Source organism: Pseudophryne corroboree, chromosome 2 (genome assembly GCF_028390025.1).
Source record: "Pseudophryne corroboree isolate aPseCor3 chromosome 2, aPseCor3.hap2, whole genome shotgun sequence".
In the NCBI taxonomy this organism is placed as follows: domain Eukaryota; kingdom Metazoa; phylum Chordata; class Amphibia; order Anura; family Myobatrachidae; genus Pseudophryne; species Pseudophryne corroboree.
In genome coordinates this window covers 7,307,252-7,334,739 of record NC_086445.1, presented here as the reverse complement: position 1 = coordinate 7,334,739, position 27,488 = coordinate 7,307,252, and the positions used below count along the sequence as shown (strand labels likewise).

Sequence of the window (27,488 nt, the reverse complement as noted above, 5' to 3'; positions counted from 1 at the left end):
CAGATTTTTCAGGCGGCTTTGTAGCTGCTTTCACCCAGGACATATATCAAACCCTCAGGGGTGAGTCTCAGTAACTTCACACTGGGCTGTATCTGCATAAACCACCGTTTTCTGCAGGCCTCACAAAGCTGCTGCTTTCACTTATGCGCAGAACGGTGTGCTCGCATTCTCCACCAAGTTGTAACACTGTAGGGGTGCAAGGCACCTTTTCCTGGGGAATATGGCCGCACGCAGCAGCTGAGGAACAACACAAGTCCAGTTTCTGGTACAACTGACCCCGGCCAGTTTTATTGAAACAGAAAATAAAACAAACCCCAAAATAAAAATACCTTGCCTGTCCGGCACTAACTAAACATAAGATATTCCTAACTGTCACTAAACAAAACAGAGTTCTTCAGTACATACTGTATAGCTTACTTGCATCAGAAAGCGTGTCTCTCACACACAGATCCTGCAGCCTTCCCAGGCAGTCTGCCCATACTAATCAGGTTAGAAGCCCTATAACACTCTTACACAGCTGAAACCCTGATTAGCCCTCTGTGAGGCCAAAGACCCGAACTGGGCCCAATGTCTAGAACTCGCCTTATCTCTCTCTCAGAGCCTTTACCCAGCTTTTACAGCAAACTGAAAAGGTTCAGACAAAACAAAAAGCATTTTCCTAGAAGTTAACATTTTCTAAAACATGTAAGACAAGAACCTGGGACAAATATACCTGCCCTCAAACACTATCCCAGTGTTCTTGTCACAATATATATATATATATATATATATATATATACTGTAGTTACATGGTTACAATTTACACAGTGAGCAGTTATTACAAACTAATTCAAATACATACATGGCCAGCAATACAATTACCATATTTTGTTCAAATGCTCACTACGCTCCATATCACTCTCTCTCTCAGTAAAATCATGCAGCCACTTGACAGTCAGCATCTCCATCATCTGGGACAAAGAAAGCAGCCGGCTGTGTGTGTGATCACCTATACACTGAGTCTCTTGGGGGCGTATACAGATCTCTGGTTACTAGTCTAGGGGAGGGAACTTTCTCATTCATGATGAGTCATTGGTCAGTTAATATGCAAGCTTTGAAGACATCAAAAGGGCTGGCCTGAGTTTCCTGTCCATCACGTGCTTTAAATGGAATGTTCATTATTCTCATCAGAATTGTGGGATTTATATTTCTACATTCAATCATAACTACTCATAGCAATGTGCTACAACTTAATAACAGGCATCAAATGAATCTACACATTAATCTGGTTACTGTGACACCAAGCACGACATGTCCATCTTGCTCCGCTCCAATAATACACATACATGACGTTACTCCATTATATAATTTAAAACAATATGATGTCTGGTGCTTGGTATGTTCAAGTTATGTGCTGTATGAAATATGTGTCGAATCTATCTTTGTGGCATGTCTGTGTAAATGTGTATGTTACCATATTTGCTGTGCTCGCTGCACGTATTTGCAAGCATAGCAGCTCATAATGTGTGGAGTCTGTATGTTCTCTCTATGTAATATTTTTTTGACTTTGACACTAGACACAATCTATCTATTATACCACACCCCTATCAGATATAGCAGACAGAGAGAGCACCCCTTTCATATACAGCAGACAGAGAGAGAGCCCCTATCAGATACAGCAGACAGAGAGAGAGAGAGAGAGAGCACCCCTTTCAGATACAGCAGAGAGAGAGAGAGCACCTATCAGATACAGCAGAGAGAGAGAGAGCTCCCTTTTCATATACAGCAGACAGAGAGAGCATCCCTTTCAGATACAGCAGACAGAGAGAGAACCCCTTTCATATACAGCAGACAGAGAGAGCACCCCTTTCATATACAGCAGACAGAGAGAGAGAGCACCCCTTTCATATACAGCAGACAGAGAGAGCACCCCTTTCATATACAGCAGACAGAGAGAGAGCCCCTATCAGATACAGCAGATAGAGAGAGAGAGCACCCCTTTCAGATACAGCAGACAGAGAGAGCACCCCTTTCATATACAGCAGACAGAGAGAGCACCCCTTTCAGATACAGCAGACAGAGAGAGCGCTCCTTTCAGATACATCAGACAGAGAGAGCGCCCCTGTCATATACAGCAGACAGAGAGAGCGCTCCTTTCATATACAGCAGAGACATACTTACCTACATTGTTTTTCTCCTCTCCGTGAGAAGGCCGGAGAGGAGACGCTGCATGTGCCTTTGGGGGGCGGAGCCGGCTGTGACATCACTAAGCCCCGCCCCGGGAAATGCAGCGATTTGCGGGTCCGCGGGAAGGGGGCGGTACTAAAATGCCGCAATTAGCGTCATTTTAACCCCTTCTCCACCAGACGGACCCGCGAATGCGGGAGGTTATCTCTCCATCCTGCTCGCATCACTAGGGTGCGAGCAGGATGCGGGAGACCTACCCACTCTTCCGGGGGTGCGGGGGGCTACCCCAAAAAATGGGAGCCTCCCGCAGCTTTTGGGAGAGTAGGTAAGTATGAGCAGAGAGAGTGCCCCTTTCAGATACAGCAGACCGAGAGTGCGCTCCTTCCATATACAGCAGACAGAGAGAGCGCCCCTTTCAGATACAGCAGAGAGAGAGAGCGCCCCTTTCATATACAGCAGACAGAGAGAGCGCCCCTTTCATATACACACTGACCAAAGTAGTGAATGATCTAGTCACTGCTAGATCAAAAGGCCATTACACACTACTTATTCTTCTAGATCTCTCTGCTGCTTTTGACACTGTTGACCACTCTCTTCTCATACAAACACTACAATCCCTAGGTCTTCAGGACACAGCCCTTTCTTGGTTCTCATCCTACCTATCTAATCGCTCCTTCAGTGTTCACTTCTCTGATTCCACCTCCTCTTCTCTACCTCTATCAGTTGGAGTACCGCAAGGCTCAGTCTTAGGTCCTCTGTTTTTCTCAATCTATACCTCCTCTCTTTGTAAACTAATCAGCTCCTTTGGATTTCAGTGTCATTTGTACGCTGATGATACTCAAATATACCTATCCTCCCCAGATTTGTCACCATCTGTATTGGCTCGTGTCACTGGATGCCTGTCTGCCATTTCATCTTGGATGTCATCTCGCTACCTCAAACTCAACATTTCAAAAACAGAATTAATTATTTTCCCACCAGCTAAGAGTAGTTACCAACCTGATATCTCTATAACTGTTGACAATGCAACTATCCACCCCACCCCACAAAGCTCGTTGCCTAGGTGTCATTCTTGACTCTGAACTGTCGTTTGTTCCACACATTCAATCTGTCTCTAAATCATGTTACATGCACCTTAAAAACATATCCAAAATACGCCCTTATCTTACACAAGACACTGGAAACACTCTAATCCATGCTCTCATCATCTCCCGCATTGATTATTGTAATAGTCTCCTTACTGGTCTTCCCAAACATAGGCTATCACCACTACAATCCATTTTAAATGCAGCTGCGAGGCTAATCTTCCTCGTTAGACGTTCTTCATCTGCTAATCCGCTCTGTCAGTCCCTCCATTGGTTACCGGTATTCTACCATATTCAATATAAAATACTTTTACTTACATACAAGGCTATTAACCAAACTGCACCATCATACATCTCCTCACTCATCTCAAAATATCTCCCTACCAGACCTCTCCGCTCTGCACAAGATCTACGTCTCTCATCCACACGCATTACCTGTTCCTACTCAAATTACAGGACTTTACCCGGGCTTCACCCACTCTGTGTAATGCACTCCCACGCACAATAAGACTCTCCTCTAGTCTCCAAACCTTTAAGCGTTCTCTGAAAACTCATCTCTTCAGACAAGCCTATTAAGTTCCTGACCCACACACATAACCTTAACAGCTTCCCTATCAAGTTACATCCCCTCTGTACAATACACATAAACTCACATTCTGTCTTCCAACATTGCTGGGTGATCATATCATACAACCCATTAAGAACCTAGCAACCTGGGGAACCATTATGTAACAGGTAGCATCTATCCTTGTGTATCAATGCCTATTTCCCTATAGATTGTAAGCTTGCGAGCAGGGCCTTCCTACCTCTGTCTGTCTTTGCCCAGTTTTGTTCTATAATTGTTGTTCTAATTGTAAAGCGCAACGGAATATGCTGCGCTATATAAGAAACTGCTAATAAATAAATAAAATAAATAATAAATACAGCAGACAGAGAGAGCGCCCCTTTCAGATACAGCAGACAGAGAGAGCGCCCCTTTCAGATACAGCAGACAGAGAGAGCGCCCCTTTCAGATACAGCAGACAGAGAGAGCGCCCCGTTCATATACAGCAGACAGAGAGAGCGCCCCTTTCAGATACAGCAGACAGAGAGAGCGCCCCTTTCATATACAGCAGACAGAGAGAGCGCCCCTTTCATATACAGCAGACAGAGAGAGCGCCCTTTTCAGATACAGCAGACAGAGAGAGCACCCCTTTCATATACAGCAGACAGAGAGAGCACCCCTTTCATATACAGCAGACAGAGAGTGCACCCCTTTCATATACAGCAGACAGAGAGAGCGCCCCTTTCATACACATCAGACAGAGAGAGCACCCCTTTCCTATACAGCAGACAGAGAGAGAGAGCACCCCTTTCAAATACAGCAGACAGACAGAGCACCCCTTTCAGATACAACAGAGAGCACCCCTTTCATATACAGCAGAGAGAGAGAGAGCACCTCTTTTATATACAGCAGACAGAGAGAGCGCCCCTTTCAGATACAACAGAGAGCACCCCTTTCATATACAGCAGACAGAGAGAGCGCCCCTTTCAGATACAGCAGACAGAGAGAGCGCCCCATTCAGATACATCAGACAGAGAGAGCGCCCCTTTCAGATACAGCAGACAGAGAGAGCGCCCCTTTCAGATAAAGCAGACAGAGAGAGCGCCCCTTTCATATACAGCAGACAGAGAGAGCGCCCCTTTCATATACAGCAGACAGAGAGAGCGCCCTTTTCAGATACAGCAGACAGACAGAGCACCCCTTTCAGATACAGCAGACAGAGGGCGGGATGTACTAAAGCAAAAATGCGGTAAAACCCCCGAAAACGGGGGTTTTACCGCATTTTCATATTTACTAAGACCCTACCGCAGCGTTTTCGGCGTCCAGGGTTTCGCCATCTCTGGATGGCGAAACCCTATAGAAGCCTATGGGCTTCTTTTCGCCGACCGCCGCAACCCGCCGACACCGTCGACCCCCGCCGCAGACGCCGACCCCCCTTCCCCCTGGCTTACCTTCCTACAGGATGCCTTGGACCCGGAAGGTAGTGTCCTCCTCCCCCTAGTGACGCAGCCGGACGTCCTTCCGGCTGCAGGGGGGTGGAGGAGGTGCCGGGGGCAGCCTGCTGCTGCTTCCCGGCATCTAGCCAGTGTGGGGACCCCGGGGAGGTGACGGAGACCCCCCGCAGACCACCTAACAGGTATCGCGGGGGGCCTCCGTCACCGCATCGCGATGTTGATCGCATATGTTAGTACATATGCGATCAACATCGCTGCGGTAACCGGCGAGGGGCGGCGATGTATGTTAATACATCCCGCCCAGAGAGAGCACCCCTTTCAGATACAGCAGACAGAGAGAGCGCTCCTTTCATATACAGCAGACAGAGAGAGCGCCTTTTTCAGATACAGCAGACAGAGAGAGCGCCCCTTTTATATACAGCAGACAGAGAGAGAGCACCCCTTTCAGATACAGCAGAAAGAGAGAGCACCCCTTTCATATACAGCAGACAGAGAGAGCGCTCCTTTCATATACAGCAGACAGAGAGAGCGCCCCTTTCAGATACAGCAGACCGAGAGAGCGCTCCTTTCATAAACAGCAGACAGAGAGAGCACCCGTTTCATATACAGCAGACAGAGATAGCACCCCTTTCATATACAGCAGACAGATAGAGCATCCCTTGCAGATACAGCAGACAGAGAGAGCACCCCTTTCATATACAGCAGACAGAGAGAGCACCCCTTTCAGATACAGCAGACAGAGAGAGCATCCCTTGCAGATACAGCAGACAGAGAGAGCGCCCCTTTCATAAACAGCAGACAGAGAGAGCGCCCCTTTCAGATACAGCAGACAGAGATAGCACCCCTTTCAGATACAGCAGACAGAGAGAGCATCCCTTGCAGATACAGCAGACAGAGAGAGCACCCCTTTCATATACAGCAGACAGAGAGAGCACCCCTTTCATATACAGCAGAGAGAGCACCCCTTTCAGATACAGCAGACAGAGAGAGCACCCCTTTCAGATACAGCAGACAGAGAGAGCGCCCCTTTCATATACAGCAGACAGAGAGAGCACCCCTTTCATATACAGCAGAGAGAGCACCCCTTTCAGATACAGCAGACAGAGAGAGCGCTCCTTTCAGATACAGCAGACAAAGAGAGCACCCCTTTCATATACAGCAGACAGAGAGAGCACCCCTTTCAGATACAGCAGACAGAGAGAGCATCCCTTGCAGATACAGCAGACAGAGAGAGCGCCCCTTTCATAAACAGCAGACAGAGAGAGCGCCCCTTTCAGATACAGCAGACAGAGATAGCACCCCTTTCAGATACAGCAGACAGAGAGAGCATCCCTTGCAGATACAGCAGACAGAGAGAGCACCCCTTTCATATACAGCAGACAGAGAGAGCACCCCTTTCATATACAGCAGAGAGAGCACCCCTTTCAGATACAGCAGACAGAGAGAGCACCCCTTTCAGATACAGCAGACAGAGAGAGCGCCCCTTTCATATACAGCAGACAGAGAGAGCACCCCTTTCATATACAGCAGAGAGAGCACCCCTTTCAGATACAGCAGACAGAGAGAGCGCTCCTTTCAGATACAGCAGACAAAGAGAGCACCCCTTTCATATACAGCAGGCAGAGAGAGCACCCCTTTCATATACAGCAGACAGAGAGAGCGCTCCTTTCATATACAGCAGACAGAGAGAGCACCCCTTTCATATACAGCAGACAGAGAGAGAGAGCACCCCTTTCATATACAGCAGGCAGAGAGAGCGCCCCTTTCAGATACAGCAGACAGAGAGAGCGCTCCTTTCATATACAGCAGACAGAGAGAGCACCCCTTTCCTATACAGCAGACAGAGAGAGCACCCCTTTCATATACAGCAGGCAGAGAGAGCGCCCCTTTCAGATACAGCAGACAGAGAGAGCGCTCCTTTCATATACAGCAGACAGAGAGAGCACCCCTTTCCTATACAGCAGACAGAGAGAGCACCCCTTTCATATACAGCAGGCAGAGAGAGCGCCCCTTTCAGATACAGCAGACAGAGAGAGCGCCCCTTTCCTATACAGCAGACAGAGAGAGCACCCCTTTCATATACAGCAGAGAGAGCACCCCTTTCATATACAGCAGGCAGAGAGAGCGCCCCTTTCAGATACAGCAGACAGAGAGAGCGCTCCTTTCATATACAGCAGACAGAGAGAGCGCCCCTTTCAGATACAGCAGACAGAGAGAGCGCCCCTTTCATATACAGCAGACAGAGAGAGCGCCCCTTTCATATACAGCAGACAGAGAGAGCGCCCCTTTCAGATACAGCAGACAGAGAGAGCACCCCTTTCATATACAGCAGACAGAGAGAGCACCCCTTTCATATACAGCAGACAGAGAGAGCACCCCTTTCCTATACAGCAGACAGAGAGAGCACCCCTTTCATATACAGCAGAGAGAGCACCCCTTTCATATACAGCAGGCAGAGAGAGCGCCCCTTTCATATACAGCAGACAGAGAGAGCGCTCCTTTCATATACAGCAGACAGAGAGAGCACCCCTTTCCTATACAGCAGACAGAGAGAGCACCCCTTTCATATACAGCAGAGAGAGCACCCCTTTCATATACAGCAGGCAGAGAGAGCGCCCCTTTCATATACAGCAGACAGAGAGAGCGCCCCTTTCATATACAGCAGACAGAGAGAGCGCCCCTTTCATATACAGCAGGCAGAGAGAGCGCCCCTTTCATATACAGCAGACAGAGAGAGCACCCCTTTCATATACAGCAGACAGAGAGAGCACCCCTTTCATATACAGCAGACAGAGAGAGCACCACTTTCCTATACAGCAGACAGAGAGAGCACCCCTTTCATATACAGCAGAGAGAGAGAGCACCCCTTTCAGATACAGCAGACAGAGAGAGCACCCCTTTCATATACAGCAGACAGAGAGAGCGCTCCTTTCATATACAGCAGACAGAGAGAGCGCTCCTTTCATATACAGCAGACAGAGAGAGCACCCCTTTCATATACAGCAGACAGAGAGAGCGCTCCTTTCATATACAGCAGACTGAGAGAGCACCCCTTTCCTATACAGCAGACAGAGAGAGCGCCCCTTTCATATACAGCAGACAGAGAGAGCGCTCCTTTCATATACAGCAGACAGAGAGAGCGCTCCTTTCATATACAGCAGACAGAGAGAGCACCCCTTTCCTATACAGCAGACAGAGAGAGCACCCCTTTCCTATACAGCAGACAGAGAGAGCGCCCCTTTCCTATACAGCAGACAGAGAGAGCGCCCCTTTCATATACAGCAGACAGAGAGAGCACCCCTTTCATATACAGCAGGCAGAGAGAGCGCTCCTTTCATATACAGCAGACAGAGAGAGCACCCCTTTCCTATACAGCAGACAGAGAGAGCGCCCCTTTCCTATACAGCAGACAGAGAGAGCGCCCCTTTCATATACAGCAGACAGAGAGAGCACCCCTTTCATATACAGCAGGCAGAGAGAGCGCTCCTTTCATATACAGCAGACAGAGAGAGCGCCCCTTTCAGCAATGAGACAGACACGTCCGTCCAGTACACTCTCCACAGCCAGAGTGAAGATGGTTCCAATCACCGGGAACTAGAGATGTGCACCGGACATTTTTCGGGTTTTGTGTTTTGGTTTTGGATTCAGACGCGTTTTGGCAAAACCTCCCTGAAATTTTTTTGTCGGATTCGGGTGTGTTTTGGATTTGGGTGGTTTTTTTTTACAAAAAACCCTCAAAAACAGCTTAAATCATAGAATTTGGGGGTCATTTTGATCCCATAGTATTATTAACCTCAATAACCATAATGTCCACTCATTTCCAGTATATTCTGAACACCTCACACCTCACAATATTATTTTTAGTCCTAAAATTTGCACCGAGGTCGCTGGATGGCTAAGCTAAGCGACACAAGTGGCCGACACAAACACCTGGCCCATCTAGGAGTGGCACTGCAGTTTTCTAATGAGAGGATGAGTGCTTCCATCCTCATGTGAATCTGAACCACTAGCCATGAACATAGGCCAGGGCCTCAGCCGTTCCTTGCCACTCCATGTCGTAAATGGCATATTGGCAAGTTTACGCTTCTCCTCAGACGCTTTTAATTTTGATTTTTGGGTCATTTTACTGAACTTTAGTTTTTTGGATTTTACATGCTCTCTACTATGACATTGGGCATTGGCCTTGGCAAACGTCTCGGCCATGACTAGTGGCAGCAGCTTCAGCACGAGGTGGAAGTGGATCTTGATCTTTCCCTATTTTACCCTCCACATTTTTGTTCTCCATTTTTTAATGTGTGGAATTATATGCCAGTAATATATCAATAGCAATGGCCTACTGTACCGTACTGCTATATATTATATACTGGGGGTCAGCAAAATTATGCACTGACCTCCTACTATATATACTGCGCACAACAACTAAAATGCACCACAGGTATGGATGAATAGTATACTTGATGACACAGAGGTAGGTAGAGCAGTGGACTACTGTACCATACTGCTATATATATATATATATATATATACTGGTGGTCACAGCAACATTCTGCACTGTCCTCCTACTATATACTACAATGCAGCACAGATATGGAGCGTTTTTCAGGCAGAGAACGTAGATATTTGCAAGCACACTGAGCACAGATATTTGCAGCACACTGAACACAACTGAGAGAACGCTGCACGTCCTCTCCCTATCATCTCCAATGCACGAGTGAAAATGGCGGTGACGCGCGGCTCCTTATATAGAATACGAATCTCGCGAGAATCCGACAGCGGGATGATGACGTTCGGGTGCGCTCGTGTTAACCGAGCAAGGCGGTAAGATTCGAGTCTGCCTCGGAACCGTGTAAAATAGGTGAAGTTCGGGGGGGTTCGGATTCCGAGGAACCAAACCCGCTCATCACTACCGGGAACCTTTATAGAATCTAAAACCAGTGAGAATCTGACAGCGGGATGATTGCGTTCGGCCTCGATTTGGGATCTCAGTAAGACAGGAAGTCCCGAGCCGTACTCGGATCTGGACTCGGATTGCAATATTCGTGAGGGTCCGTTTCTCGGGGAACCGGACCCGATCATCTCTACAGAATATTAGGAGAAATGTGATCGTTGGGTTCCAGGCCACATTAAGGCAACAAGAGAACAATTCTGCTACCAAAAATACAGAAATAATCTACAGTCACAGTCTATGGGGATATTCTATTTATTATTATTATTAGACACATTTCTCACCATCCGACGGAGCATGATAATCTTAGGACCCAGAACTTTGTTGACAGTGAAGATATACATAACACGGATGCAGTAGATCATAAAGTCCAAAGACAGGATCACTCGGCCCACATAAACAGTATCTGAGCGAACCAACCTAGGAGAGAGAGTCATAGAAGAGAATCATTCTAGTGCATGATAAACAATACAATATTGTGCAAGAGACAGTAAGTACACGTAACACACCTCTCACACTCCCTTTCTGTAGTCAGACAACTCTCACACTCCCTTTCTGTAGATAGACAGCTCTCACACTCACTTTCTGTAGTCAGACAACTCTCACACTCCCTTTCTGTAGACAGACAGCTCTCACACTCCCTTTCTGTAGACAGACACCTCTCACACTCCCTTTCTGTAGACAGACACCTCTCACACTCCCTTTCTGTAGATAGACACCTCTCACACTCCCTTTCTGTAGTCAGACACCTCTCCCACTCCCTTTCTGTAGCCAGACACTGCACCTCTTAGGTTCTGTAGATAGACACCTCTCACACTCCCTTTCTGTAGATAGACAGCTCTTACACTCCCTTTCTGTAGACATACACCTCTCACACTCCTTTCTGTAGACAGACACCTCTCACACTCCCTTTCTGTAGACATACACCTCTCACACTCCCTTCTGTGGACACACAGCGCTCACACTCCCTTTCTGTAGTCATACACCTCTCACACTCCCTTTCTGTATTCAGACACCTCTCACACTCTCTTTCTGTAGATAGACACTGCACCACTCAGGTCCGGTAGATAGACTCCTCTCACACTCCCTTTCTGTAGTCAGGCACCACTCACACTCCCTTTCTCTAGTCAGGTACTTCTCACACTCCCTTTCTCTAGTCAGACACCACTCAGACTCCCTTACTGTAGACAGATACCTCTCACATTCCCTTTCTCTAGTCTGACACCTCTCAAACTCCCTTTCTGTAGACAACCAGCTCTCACACTCCCTTTCTGTAGACAGACACCTCTCACACTCCCTATCTGTAGACAGACACCGTTCACACTCACTTTCTGTAGTCAGACACCTCTCACACTCCCTTTCTGCAGTCAGACACCTCTCACTCTCCCTTTCTGTAGATAGACAGCTCTCACACTCACTTTCTGTAGTCAGACAACTCTCACACTCCCATTCTGTAGACAGACACCTCTCACACTCCCTTTCTGTAGACATACACCTCTCACACTCCCTTCTGTGGACACACAGTGCTCACACTCCCTTTCTGTAGTCATACACCTCTCACACTCCCTTTCTGTAGTCAGACACCTCTCACACTCTCTTTCTGTAGATAGACACTGCACCACTCAGGTCCTGTAGATAGACTCCTCTCACACTCCCTTTCTGTAGTCAGACACCTCTCATACTCCCTTTCTGTAGTCACCTCTCACTCCCTTTCTGTAATCACACACCTCTCACACTCCCTTTCTGTAGATAGACACCTCTCACACTCCCTTTCTGTAGTCACCTCTCAAACTCCCTTTCTGTAGATAGATAGCTCTCACACTCCCTTTCTGTAGTCAGACACCTCTCACACTCCCTTTCTGTATACAGACACCTCTCACACTCCCTTTCTGTAGACAGACACTGCACCACTCAGGTTGTGTAATACCTATGGTGGCTGCAGCGGCTTTCAGAAAGGCTTGCAGCAGATAATTCTGATATATGATGCGGTCCCTCCAGTATACTTGCTTATGATACTAAATATTTGCATCTACCCCCCAAAAACTGATGTTTTTAGGGAATAAGCCTCAAATATGTAATTGTGAATAAGCCCCGTGGTCCCTTATATTACGGATTGGAATTGTTTCTAATCTTGTGGTTCCTGATCTTGGTCTTCCTGGAACTGAACATACAGTACGCCCGTACACACTAGTCGATAAAGTAATTGACGTCGCTCATTTTGACCGTTCCTGAGCGACATTGTTTACACTGTAAATACCGAGCGATGCGCGGCACAGCGGGTCATTAACGATTCTCCATCTTGGTGCATGCAGCTCAATTTGGACTCAGCTTCGGCTGGCCGCGGCATGATGTCACTGTGCAATATCGTATGCCCACCGTAGGGCACCCCAGCCCGGGAAGGGACACAAGAGGTGATGTCACTCACCGAGCACAACACCTAGTGTGTAGCCACCTTAAGTGTTCCTGATCAGATGCTGATTCCCTTACTCCCGTCCTGCTTCCTGATACATCATTACACAGATCTCCAGCTCCTGCACTACTTTCCCAGTGATGTAACTGACTGTCTGGTCTAAGATCAGGGAAATAATAATTATGTGTTGTGGCTTTACACACATTAGTGTCAGAGGCTTAATGATGGTAACTAAGGAGAAATCAGATTTATATTTAGCAAGTGTTATAGTCCTGGGGTAAGAAATGGATTTAGGGGTGTCCTAAGTGATCATGGTTCTGAGGTCAGTGCCACAAGATGCTAATGAGACATCTAATGGGCCCTACACACTGGCAGATAACATGCACGATATGAAAGTTCTCGTTCATTAATGAATGAGAACTCGTTCATATCATGCAGAGTGTAGGCACCAACGATTAACGATGCGTGGCCCCACGCTCGTTAATCATTGGTGCCCTGTCGCTTATGCATGCAGGCCAATATGGACGAGTTTGTCCATATTAGCATGCACTGCTATGGAAACTTCACTCCCCCTATCACTTCCCTCCGCCGCCGGGTCACCCGTCTGCCGTATCCACCGTCGGGCAGCTCGGCGGCGGATTGGTGTATAGGGCCCTTTAGTGACATATTCACAATAATATACATCCCCGATAAAGAGCGATCACTCAGACCATCTCCATCTCCATTCAGACCATCTCCACTTCCATCAAGATTATCTCTACCCAGAGCCAGACAATCTCCACCTCCACCCAGACCATCTCCACCCAGCACAGCACCATCTCCCTCCAAGGCATTAATGACACATCTAAGTGACATACTCACAATATTATACATGATACTGTATGTGTCAAACATCCCCTGATAATACTCAAAGACCATCTCCATCTCCACCCAGACCCTCTCCACCTAGAGCCAGACCATCTCCACTTCCATCCAGATCATCTCTACCCAAAGCTAGACCATCTCTACCTCCACACAGACCATCTCCACTTCCACCCAGACCATCTCCATCCAGCACATCTACATCTCCCTCCAATTTCCATCCACCTCCATACCATATCCACTTCCACCCAGACCATCTCCAACTAGAGCCAGACCATCTCCACTTGGACCCAGACCATCTCCACCCAGCACATCTCCATCTCCCTCCAGACCATATTCACCTTCATCCAGATCATCTCTACCCAGAGCCAGACCATCTCCAACTCCCCCCCAGACCATCTCCACTTCCACCCAGACCATCTCCCCCCAGCACATCTCCATCTCCCTCCAATTTCCATCTCCCTCACACCATCTACACTTCCACCCAGACCATCTCCAACTAGAGCCAGACCATCACCTCCATTTAGACCATCTCCACCTAGATCCAGACCATCTCCACCCAGCACATCTCCATCTCGCTCGTATTTCCATCTCCCTCCAGACCTATCTCCACCTTCATACAGATCATCTCTACTCAGAGTCAGACCATCTCAACCACCACCCAGGCCATCTTTAGCTTCCCCCAGAGACATTGTACCCTTTAGCTATGAAAAACAACTCACCTGCAGATGAGCCCCACAGCAAACAAACACAATGCAGCTGTGTCCACCTGGTTCCAGAACTCAGTGATGTACTGTACAGACATTATAACAAACCCACGCCGGTCCGGGTCATAAAATAACTACAAGAAAAGAAATCATGACTGTCAGAGAAATTAAAATGTCACAAGGAAACCTCAATTTAAGGTGAAAAAGAAGGAAGACATTAATCATAGGCAGATTATTCATATAAGCAGGTGGAAAGGTACTGCCGAGACAGATAGTGAAAAACAGGATAATTAGAGAGACAGGCAGAGAGGCATGAGACAAATAGAGAGACAGGCAGATAGGAATGGGATAAATAGAGAGACAGGTGGAGAGGAACATGATAAATAGAGAGACAGGCAGAGAGGAACATGATAAATAGAGAGACAGACAGAGAGGAACATGATAAATAGAGAGACAGGCAGAGAGGAACATGATAAATGGAGAGACAAGCAGAGAGGAATGGGAAAAATAGAGAGACAGGCGGAAAGGAACATGATTAAAAGAGAGACAGGCAGAGAGGAACATGATAAGTAGAGAGACAGACAGAGAGGAATGGGAAAAATAGAGAGACAGGTGGAGAGGAACATGATAAATAGAGAGACAGGCAGAGAGGAACATGATAAGTAGAGAGACAGGCAGAGAGGAACATGATAAGTAGAGAGACAGGCAGAGAGGAACGGGATAAATAGAGAGACAGGTGGAGAGGAATGGGATAAATAGACAGGTGGAGAGGAATGGGATAAACAGAGAGACAGGTGTAAAGGAACATGATAAATAGAGAGACAGGCGGAGAGGAACATGATAAATAGAGAGACAGGCGGAGAGGAACATGCTAAATAGAGAGACAGGCAGAGAGGAATGGGTTAAATAGAGTGACAGGTGGAGAGGAACATGATAAATAGAGAGACAGGTGGAGAGGAACATGTGAAATAGAGAGACAGGCAGAGAGGAACATGATAAATAGAGATACAGGTGGAGAGGAACATGATAAATAGAGAGACAGGCGGAGAGGAACATGCTAAATAGAGAGACAGGCAGAGAGGAATGGGTTAAATAGAGTGACAGGTGGAGAGGAACATGATAAATAGAGAGACAGGTGGAGAGGAACATGATAAATAGAGAGAAAGGCAGAGAGGAACATGATAAATAGAAAGACAGGCGGAGAGGAACATGATAAATAGAGAGACAGGCGGAGAGGAACATGCTAAATAGAGAGACAGGCAGAGAGGAATGGGTTAAATAGAGTGACAGGTGGAGAGGAACATGATAAATAGAGAGACAGGTGGAGAGGAACATGATAAATAGAGAGACAGGTGGAGAGGAACATGATAAATAGAGAGACAGGCAGAGAGGAACATGATAAATAGAGATACAGGTGGAGAGGAATGGGATAAATAGAGAAATGTGTGGAGAGGAACATGATAAATAGAGAGACAGATTGAGAGGAACATGATAAATAGAGAGACAGGTTGAGAGGAACATGATAAATAGAGAGACAGGCAGAGAGGAACATGATAAATAGAGAGACAGGCGGAGAGGAACATGATAAATAGAGAGACAGGAGGAGAGGAACATGATAAATAGAGAGACAGGCGGAGAGGAACATGATAAATAGAGAGACAGGTGGAGAGGAACATGATAAATAGAGAGACAGGTGGAGAGGAACATGACAAATAGAGAGACAGACAGAGAGGAACATGATAGAGAGAAAGGTTGAGAGGAACATGATAGATTGACAAGCAGAGAGGAACGGGATAAATAGAGAGACAGGCGGAAAGGAACATGATTAATAGAGAGACAGGCAGAGAGGAATGGGATAGAGAGACTGGTGGAGAGGAACGTGATAAATAGAGAGACAGGCAGAGAGGAACATGATAAATAGAGAGACAGGTGGAGAGGAATGGGATAAATAGAGAGACATGTGGAGAGGAACATGATAAATAGAGAGACAGATTCAGAGGAACATGATAAATAGAGAGACAGGCAGAGAGGAACATGATGAAAAGAGACACAGGCAGAGAGGAACATGATAAATAGAGAGACAAGTGGAGAGGAATATGAAAAACAGTGAGACAGGTGGAGAGGAACATGATAAATAGAGAGACAGGTGGAGAGGAACATGACAAATAGAGAGACAGACATAGAGGAACATGATAGAGAGAAAGGTTGAGAGGAACATGATAGAGAGACAAGCAGAGAGGAACGGGATAAATAGAGAGACAGGCAGAAAGGAACATGATTAATAGAGAGACAGGAAGAGAGGAATGGTATAGAGAGACAGGTGGAGAGGAATGGGATAAATAGAGAGACAGACAGAGAGGAACATGATAAATAGTGAGACAGGCAGAGAGGAATATGATAAATAGAGAGACAGGTGGAGAGGAACATGAGAAATAGAGAGACAGGTGGAGAGGAACATGATAGAGAGACAGACAGAGAGGAACATGATAAATATAGAGACAGACTGAGGGGAACATGATAAATAGTGAGACAGGCAGAGAGGAATGGGATAAATAGAGAGACGGGCTGAAAGGAACATGATTAATAGAGAGACAGGCAAAGAGGAACATGATAAGTAGAGAGACAGGCAGAGAGGAATGGGAATAATGGAGAGACAAGTGGAGAGGAACATGATAAATAGAGAGATAGGCGGAGAGGAACATGATAAGTAGAGAGACAGGCAGAGAGGAACAGGATAAATAGAGAGACAGGTGGAGAGGAATGGGATTAATAGAGAGACAGGTGGAGAGGAATGGGATAAACAAAGAGACAGGTGGAAAGAAACATGATAAATAGAGAGACAGGCGGAGAGGAACATGATAAATAGAGAGACAGGCGGAGAGGAACATGATAAATAGAGAGACAGACAGAGAGGAACATGATAAATAGAGAGACAGGCAGAGAGGAATGGGTTAAATAGAGAGACAGTTGGAGAGGAACATGATAAATAGAGAGACAGGTGGAGAGGAACATGAGAAATAGAGAGACAGGTGGAGAGGAACATGATAAATAGAAAGACAGACAGAGAGGAACATGATAAATAGAGAGACAGGCAGAGAGGAACATGATAAATAGAGAGACAGGTGGAGAGGAATGGGATAAATAGAGAGAAGTGTGAAGAGGAACATGATAAATAGAGAGACAGATTTAGAGGAACATGATAAATAGAGAGACAGGTTGAGAGGAACATGATATATAGAGAGACAGGCAGAGAGGAACATGATAAATAGAGAGACAGGCGGAGAGGAACATGATAAATAGAGAGACAGACAGAGAGGAACATGATAGAGAGACAAGCAGATAGGAATGGGATAAATAGAGAGACAAGCGGAAAGGAACATGATTAATAGAGAGACAGGAAGAGAGGAATGGGATAAATAGAGAGACAGACAGAGAGGAACATGATAAATAGCGAGACAGGCAGAGAGGAATGGGATAAATAGAGAGACGTGTGGATAGGAATTGGATACATAGAGAGACAGGCAGAGAGGAATGTGATAGAGAGACGTGTGGAGAGGAACATGATAAATAGGGAGACAGGTTGAGAGGAACATAATAAATAGAGAGACAGGTGCAGAGGAACATGATAAATTGAGAGACAGGTGGAGAGGAATGGGATAAATAGAGAGACAGGTGGAGAGGAACATGATAAATAGAGAGATAGGCGGAGAGGACCATGATAAGTAGAGAGACAGGTGGAGAGGAATGGGATAAAAAGAGAGACAGGCAGAGAGGAACTGATAAATAGAGAGACAGGCAGAGAAGAACATGATAAATGGAGAGACAGGCAGAGAGGAAAATGATAAATAGAGAGACAGGCAGAAAGGAACATGATAAATAGAGAGACAGGCAGAGAGGAACATGATAAATAGAGAGACAGGCATTGAGGAACTTGATAAATAGCGAGACAGACAGAGAAGAATGGGATAAATAGAGAGACGTGTGGAGAGGAATTGGATACATAGAGAGACAGGCAGAGAGGAATGTGATAGAGAGACGTGTGGAGAGGAACATGATAAATAGAGAGACAGGCGGAGAGGAATGGGATAAATAGAGAGACAGGTGGAGAGGAACATGATAAATAGTGAGACAGGTGGAGAGGAACATGATAAATAGAGAGACAGGTAGAGAGGAACATGATAGAGAGAAAGTTTGTGAGGAACATGATAGAGAGACTGGCAGAGAGGAACATGATAAATAGAGAGACAGGCAGAGAGGAACATGATAGAGAGACAGATGAAGAGGAACATTATAAATAGAGAGATAGGCGGAGAGGAACATGATAAGTAGAGAGACAGGCAGAGTGGAATGGGATAACTAGAGTGACAGACAGAGAGGAATATGATAAATAGAGAGACATGCAGAGAGGAACATGATAAATAGAGATACAGGCAGAGAGGAACATGATAAATAGAGAGATAGACAGAGAGGAACATGATAAATAAAGAGACAGACAGAGAGGAACATGATAAATAGTGAGACAGGCAGAGAGGAATATAATAAATAGAGAGACAGACAGAGAGGAACATGATAAATAGAGAGACAGGTGGAGAGGAACATGATAAATAGCGAGACAGACAGAGAGGAACATGATAAGTAGAGAGACAGGCAGAGAGGAATGGGATAAAAAAAGAGACAGACAGAGTGGAATGGGATAAATAGAGTGACAGACAGAAAGGAACATGATAAATAGAGATACAGGCAGAGAGGATCATGATAAATAGAGAGACAGGCAGAGAGGAACATGATAAATAAAGAGACAGGCAGAGAGGATCATAATAAATAGAGAGACAGGCAGAGAGGAACATGATAAATAGTGAGACAGGCAGAGAGGAATATAATAAATAGAGAGACAGACAGACAGAGAGGAACATGATAAATAGAGAGACAGGTGGAGAGGAACATGATAAATAGTGAGACAGACAGAGAGGAACATGATAAACAGAGAGACAGGCAGAGAGGAACAGGATAAAAAGAGAGACAGAGAGGAACATGATAAATAGAGAGACAGGTGGAGAGGAACATGATAAATAGACAGGTGGAGAGGAACATGATAAATAGAGAGACAGACAGAAAGGAATAGGATGACTGTAAAGAAAGGCTGAGATTTAGCTGCAAACACACTTAGTACTGTATTGAGGCCAGGGGCGCACTCAGGGGGGATGTTTCTGAGTACCCATAAACCCCCCCCCCTCCGATCGGCCAAATTCTTTTTTTCAAAGACAGAGGGGGTGAATCAGACCTGATCAGCAATTGACTGTGCAATTGACTGTGCATGCGTCAGCAAACAACAGGCATCGCCGGACAGCGACAGGATGGTGCGAAAATGACGACTGCACAGTGTACAGGCAGAGAGGAACATGATAAATAGAGAGACAGGCAGATAGGAACATGATAAATAGAGAGACAGGTTGAGAGGAACATGATAAATAGAGAGACAGGTGGAGAGGAACGGGATAAATAGAGAGACGATTGGAGAGGAACATGATAAATAGAGAGGCAGGTGCAGAGAAACATGATAAATAGAGAAACAGGCAGAGAGGAACATAATAAATAGACAGACAGACAGAGAGGAACATGATAAATAGAGGGACAGGTGGAGAGGAACATGATAAGTAGGGAGACAGGCAGAGAGGAACATGATAAATAGAGAGACAGGCACAGAGGAATGGGATAAATAGAGAGACAGGTGGAGAAGAATGGGATAAATAGAGAGACAGGCAGAGAATGGGATAAATAGAGAGACAGGTGGAGAGGAATGGGATAAATAGAGAGACAGGCAGAGAAGAATGGGATAAATAGAGAGACAGGCGGAGAGGAACATGATAAATAGAGAGACAGGCAGAGAGGAATGGGATAAATAGAGAGACAGGTGGAGAGGAATGGGATAAATAGAGAGACAGGCAGAGAGGAATGGGATAAATAGAGAGACAGGTGGAGAGGAATGGGATAAATAGAGAGACAGGCAGAGAGGAATGGGATAAATAGAGAGACAGGTGGAGAGGAATAGGATAAATAGAGAGACAGGCAGAGAGGAATGGGATAAATAGAGAGACAGGCAGAGAGGAATGGGATAAATAGAGAGACAGGTGGAGAGGAATGGGATAAATAGAGAGACAGGCAGAGAGGAATGGGATAAATAGAGAGACAGGTGGAGAGGAATGGGATAAGTAGAGAGACAGGCAGAGAGGAATGGGATAAATAGAGAGACAGGTGGAGAGGAATGGGATAAGTAGAGAGACAGGTGGAGAGGAATGGGATAAGTAGAGATACAGGCAGAGAGGAATGGGATAAATAGAGAGACAGGCAGAGAGGAATGGGATAAATAGAGAGACAGGTGGAGAGGAATGGGATAAATAGAGAGACAGGCAGAGAGGAATGGGATAAATAGAGAGACAGGTGGAGAGGAATGGGATAAATAGAGAGACAGGTGGAGAGGAATGGGATAAATAGAGAGACAGGCAGAGAGGAATGGGATAAATAGAGAGACAGGTGGAGAGGAATGGGATAAATAGAGAGACAGGCAGAGAGGAATGGGATAAATAGAGAGACAGGTGGAGAGGAATGGGATAAATAGAGAGACAGGCAGAGAGGAATGGGATAAATAGAGAGACAGGTGGAGAGGAATGGGATAAGTAGAGAGACAGGTGGAGAGGAATGGGATAAGTAGAGATACAGGCAGAGAGGAATGGGATAATGGGATAAATTTCTGTTTAACAATGTTTTACACATTAGTAATGTATTAGCAATAACCAAATCAACCTACTCACAAGTACTATCAATAGAAAACATCCAACACAGAAATCTCCTAAGAATCGTGTGTACAATCTCATTGCTCTAAAGTAGTAACAGCAAAGAAAAAAAGCCCCAAACCCAGGGGGTCATTCCGAGTTGTTCGCTCATTGCCGATTTTCGCTATACTGCGATTAGTCGCTTACTGCGCATGCGCAAGGTTCGCAGAGCACATGCGCTTAGTTATTTTACACAAATGTAGGTATTTTACTCACGGCATAACGAAGCTTTTTCATCGTTCTGGTGATCGTAGTGTGATTGATAGGAAGTGGGTGTTTCTGGGCGGAAACTGGCCGTTTTCTGGGAGTGTGCGAAAAAACGCTGGCGTTTCTGGGAAAAACGCGGGAGTTTCTGAAGAAACGGGGGAGTGTCTGGGCGAACCCTGGGTGTGTTTGTGACGTCAAACCAGGAACGAAACTGACTGAACTGATCGCAGTGTAGGAGTAAGTCTGGAGCTACTCAGAAACTGCTAAGAAATTTCTATTCGCAATTCTGCTAATCTTTCGTTCGCAATTCTGCTAAGCTAAGATACACTCCCAGAGGGCGGCGGCCTACCGTGTGCAGTGCTGCTAAAATCAGCTAGCGAGCGAACAACTCGGAATGAGGTCCCATATGTAAAATAGCAGCAGCAGACATTGATGCCCCCTACACAAGTGCACAAGCCCCTCCTGGGGGCCCTGGGTCACTGATGACTGGCACCCTGTGCCCATGTAAAGCCCTGATCAGTCAGCCTTTTTGTCGAGCAGCTCCCCAAATTCTCTCCAATCACAAAAAACAGCTTTCCGTACCTGCGTAGTAAAGTGCAGAATACTTTGGGACACATATTGACCAGGTTACAGTGCAGGTCGGTTACAGTGCACATGCCGGATACAGTGTGGGTTGTACAGCGCAGGTCGGATACAGTGTGGGTTGTACAGCGCAGGTCGGATACAGTGTGGGTTGTACAGCGCAGGTCGGACATAGTGTGGGTTGGATAAAGCACAGGTCGGATACAGTGCAGGTCGGATACAGTGTGGGTTGGAAACAGTGCGGGTCGGATACAGTGTGGGTTGATTACAGTGCAAGTCGGATACAGTGTTGGTTGGATACAGCGCAGGTCGGAAACAGTGTTGGTTGGATAGTGTGGGCTGGATACAACGCAGGTGGATACAGTGTGGGTTGATTAAAGTGCAGGTCGGATACAGTGTGGGTTGGATACAGTGTGGGTTGATTACAGTGCAAGTCGGATACAGTGTTGGTTGGATACAGTGTGGGTTGATTACAGTGCAGGTCGGATACAGTGTGGGTTGATTACAGTGCAGGTCAGATATAATGTTGGTTGGATAGTGTGGGTTGGATACAACGCAGGTGGATACAGTGTGGGTTAATTAAAGTGCAGGTCGGATACAGTGTGGGTTGGATACAGCACAGGTCGGATACAGTGCGGGTCGGATACAGTGTGGGTTGATTACAGTGCAAGTCGGATACAGTGTTGGTTGGATACAGCACAGGTCGGATACAGTGTTGGTTGGATAGTGTGGGCTGGATACAACGCAGGTGGATACAGTGTGGGTTGATTAAAGTGCAGGTCGGATACAGTGTGGGTTGGATAGTGTGGGCTGGATACAACGCAGGTGGATACAGTGTGGGTTGGATACAGCACAGGTCGGATACAGTGTGGGTTGATTACAGTGCAGGTTGGATACAGTGTGGGTTGATTAAAGTGCAGGTCGGATACAGTGTGGGTTGGATACAGTGTGGGTTGATTACAGTGCAGGTCAGATATAATGTTGGTTGGATAGTGTGGGTTGGATACAACGCAGGTGGATACAGTGTGGGTTAATTAAAGTGCAGGTCGGATACAGTGTGGGTTGGATACAGTGTGGGTTGATTACAGTGCAAGTCGGATACAGTGTTGGTTGGATAGTGTGGGCTGGATACAACGCAGGTGGATACAGTGTGGGTTGGATACAGCACAGGTCGGATACAGTGTGGGTTGGATACAGCACAGGTCGGATACAGTGCAGGTCGGATACAGTGTGGGTTGGATAGTGTGGGCTGGATACAACGCAGGTGGATACAGTGTGGGTTAATTAAAGTGCAGGTCGGATACAGTGTGGGTTGGATAGTGTGGGCTGGATACAACGCAGGTGGATACAGTGTGGGTTAATTAAAGTGCAGGTCGGATACAGTGTGGGTTGGATAGTGTGGGCTGGATACAACGCAGGTGGATACAGTGTGGGTTAATTAAAGTGCAGGTCGGATACAGTGTGGGTTGGATACAGCACAGGTCGGATACAGTGTGGGTCGGATACAGTGTGGGTTGATTACAGTGCAAGTCGGATACAGTGTTGGTTGGATAGTGTGGGCTGGATACAACGCAGGTGGATACAGTGTGGGTTGATTAAAGTGCAGGTCGGATACAGTGTGGGTTGGATGCAGTGTGGGTTGATTACAGTGCAGGTCGGATACAGTGTGGGTTGATTACAGTGCAGGTCAGATATAATGTTGGTTGGATAGTGTGGGTTGGATACAACGCAGGTGGATACAGTGTGGGTTGATTACAGTGCAGGTCGGATACAGTGTGGGTTGATTACAGTGCAGGTCAGATATAATGTTGGTTGGATAGTGTGGGTTGGATACAACGCAGGTGGATACAGTGTGGGTTAATTAAAGTGCAGGTCGGATACAGTGTGGGTTGGATACAGCACAGGTCGGATACAGTGTGGGTCGGATACAGTGTGGGTTGATTACAGTGCAAGTCGGATACAGTGTTGGTTGGATAGTGTGGGCTGGATACAACGCAGGTGGATACAGTGTGGGTTGATTACAGTGCAGGTCGGATACAGTGTGGGTTGATTAAAGTGCAGGTCGGATACAGTGTGGGTTGGATACAGCACAGGTCGGATACAGTGTGGGTTAATTAAAGTGCAGGTCGGATACAGTGTGGGTCGGATACAGTGTGGGTTGATTACAGTGCAGGTCGGATACAGTGAAGGTTGGATACAGCACAGGTCGGAAACAGTGTTGGTTGGATAGTGTGGGCTGGATACAACGCAGGTGGATACAGTGTGGGTTGATTAAAGTGCAGGTCGGATACAGTGTGGGTTGATTAAAGTGCAGGTCAGATATAATGTTGGTTGGATAGTGTGGGTTGGATACAACGCAGGTGGATACAGTGTGGGTTAATTAAAGTGCAGGTCGGATACAGTGTGGGTTGGATACAGCACAGGTCGGATACAGTGTGGGTCGGATACAGTGTGGGTTGATTACAGTGCAGGTCGGATACAGTGAAGGTTGGATACAGCACAGGTCGGATACAGTGTGGGTTGATTACAGTGCAGGTTGGATACAGTGTGGGTTGGATACAGCACAGGTCGGATACAGTGTGGGTCGGATACAGTGTGGGTTGATTACAGTGCAGATCGGATACAGTGTGGCTTGGATACAGCGCAATTAGGATATAGTGTAGGTTGATTACAGTGCAGGTTGGATACAGTGTGGGTTGATTACAGTACAGGTCGGGTGCAGTGTGGGTAGGATACAGTGCGGGATACAGTGTGGGTTGATTACAGTGCAGGTTGGATACAGTGCGGTTTGTGTACAGTGCTGGTTGGATGCAGTGTGGGTCAGATACAGTGCGGGATACAGTGTGGCTTGGATACAGCGCAGGTCGGATACAGTGTGGGTTGGCTACAGTGCAGGTTGGATACAGTGTGGGTTGATTACACTGCAGGTCAGATACAGTGTGAGCCGGATACAGTGCGGGATACAGTGTGGGTTGGATACAGTGTGGGTTGGATACAATGCGGGATACAGTGTGGGTTGGATACAGCGCAGGTCGGATACAGTGTGGGTTGGATACAGCGCAGGTCGGATACAGTGTGGGTTGGATACAGTGCAGGTCGGATACAGTGTGGGTTGGATACAGTGTGGGTTGAATATAGCGCAGGTCGGATATAGTGTGGGTTGATTACAGTGCAGGTCGGATACAGAGTGGGTTGATTACAGTGCAGGTCGGATACAGTGTGGCTTGGATACAGCGCAGGTCGAATACAGTGTGGGTTGATTACAGTGCAGGTCGGATACACTGGGGGTTGGATACAGTGTGGCTTGGATAAAGCGCAGGTCAGATACAGGGTGTGTTGATTACAGTGCCGGTCGGATACAGTGTGGGTTGGAAACAGTGCAGGTTGGATACAGTGTGGGTTGATTACAGTGTGAGTTGGATACAGTGTGGGTCGGATACAGTGCGGGATACAGTGTGGGTTGGATACAGTGCAGGTCGGATACAGCGCAGGTTGGATACAGTGTGGGTTGATTACAGTGCAGGTCGGATACAGTGTGGGTTGGATACAGTGTGGCTTGGATACAGTGCAGGTCGGATACAGCGCAGGTTGGATATAGTGTGGGTTGATTACAGTGCAGGTCGGATACAGTACAGGTTGGATACACTACAGGTTGGATACAGTGTGGGTTGATTACAGTACAGGTCTTATGCAGTGTGGGTCGGATACAATGCGGGATACAGTGTGGGTTGGATACAGCGCAGGTCAGATACAGTGTGGGTTGGATACAGTGCAGGTTGGATACAGTGTAGGTTGGATACAGTGTGGGTTGATTACAGTGCAGGTCGGATACAGTGAAGGTTGGATACAGCACAGGTCGGATACAGTGTGGGTTGATTACAGTGCAGGTTGGATACAGTGTGGGTTGGATACAGCACAGGTCGGATACAGTGTGGGTCGGATACAGTGTGGGTTGATTACAGTGCAGATCGGATACAGTGTGGGTTGATTACAGTACAGGTCGGGTGCAGTGTGGGTAGGATACAGTGCGGGATACAGTGTGGGTTGATTACAGTGCAGGTTGGATACAGTGCGGTTTGTGTACAGTGCTGGTTGGATGCAGTGTGGGTCAGATACAGTGCGGGATACAGTGTGGCTTGGATACAGCGCAGGTCGGATACAGTGTGGGTTGATTACACTGCAGGTCAGATACAGTGTGAGCCGGATACAGTGCGGGATACAGTGTGGGTTGGATACAGTGTGGGTTGGATACAATGCGGGATACAGTGTGGGTTGGATACAGCGCAGGTCGGATACAGTGTGGGTTGGATACAGCGCAGGTCGGATACAGTGTGGGTTGGATACAGTGCAGGTCGGATACAGTGTGGGTTGGATACAGTGTGGGTTGAATATAGCGCAGGTCGGATATAGTGTGGGTTGATTACAGTGCAGGTCGGATACAGAGTGGGTTGATTACAGTGCAGGTCGGATACAGTGTGGCTTGGATACAGCGCAGGTCGAATACAGTGTGGGTTGATTACAGTGCAGGTCGGATACAGTGTGGCTTGGATAAAGCGCAGGTCAGATACAGGGTGTGTTGATTACAGTGCCGGTCGGATACAGTGTGGGTTGGAAACAGTGCAGGTTGGATACAGTGTGGGTTGATTACAGTGTGAGTTGGATACAGTGTGGGTCGGATACAGTGCGGGATACAGTGTGGGTTGGATACAGTGCAGGTCGGATACAGCGCAGGTTGGATACAGTGTGGGTTGATTACAGTGCAGGTCGGATACAGTGTGGGTTGGATACAGTGTGGCTTGGATACAGTGCAGGTCGGATACAGCGCAGGTTGGATACACTACAGGTTGGATACAGTGTGGGTTGATTACAGTACAGGTCTTATGCAGTGTGGGTCGGATACAATGCGGGATACAGTGTGGGTTGGATACAGCGCAGGTCAGATACAGTGTGGGTTGGATACAGTGCAGGTTGGATACAGTGTAGGTTGGATACAGTGTGGGTTGGAAACAGCGCAGGTTGGATACAGTGTGCGTCGGATACAGTATTTCTTTTGTTGTGAAACTACAGGTACCAGCAGGCCCGTTAATTCCTCGCATGCTGGTACTTGTGGTTCTCCAAGTACCAGCATGCAGGATAGACTTGCTGGGACTTGTAGTTCCACAGCAAAAGACAATATTTTATTTTATACACTTTTAATGGCTACCAGCCCAGCGCGCACCGTCCAGGGATGGGGGGGGGGGGCAGCTTTGTGCTTCACCCTTGGCCCTTGGGTGCCTGGAGGGGGGACCCTTGATTTAAGTCCCCCAGGGAACCCCGGCCAGGGGTGACTAGTTGGGGGGTAATGACACGGCTGCAGGGACAAATATAAATGTGTCCCCCGGTTGCGGCATAACCTCCCTGGCTAGTGGAGCCCGGTGCTGGTTGTATAAATACTGGGGATCCCTACGCAATTTCCCCCCGATAATTTAACAACCAGGACCGGCTCAAAGAGCCTGAGGCTGGTTATGCTTAGGAGGGGGGACCCCACGCAATTGTTTTTTTTACTTTTAACTCTTACATACTGTACACAATCTCACTGATCCGGCCAGGCTTCATTGTGTTATGTTCGGCAGTAGTTTACTGTTCTCTTCCGTAAAACACTGCCGGCAATACGCGTTACATCGGTGAACTTGAATTGAAAAAACACGGTAGTTTAGT

The 27,488-nt window shown here is 47.0% G+C and overlaps 1 protein-coding gene across 1 annotated transcript in view; it reads right to left on the bottom strand.

Moving 5' to 3' along the window:
* LOC134988793 (transient receptor potential cation channel subfamily M member 2-like) overlaps positions 1-27,488 on the bottom strand; it is a 734,670-nt gene that overhangs the window by 242,050 nt on the left and 465,132 nt on the right. The window contains exons 19-20 of the mRNA XM_063950575.1: positions 14,188-14,306; positions 10,479-10,614 (exon numbers count right to left, since the gene is read on the bottom strand). Of these exons, the coding sequence (XP_063806645.1) occupies positions 10,479-10,614; positions 14,188-14,306 (255 nt within the window). The remainder of the gene's footprint in view (positions 1-10,478; positions 10,615-14,187; positions 14,307-27,488) is intronic.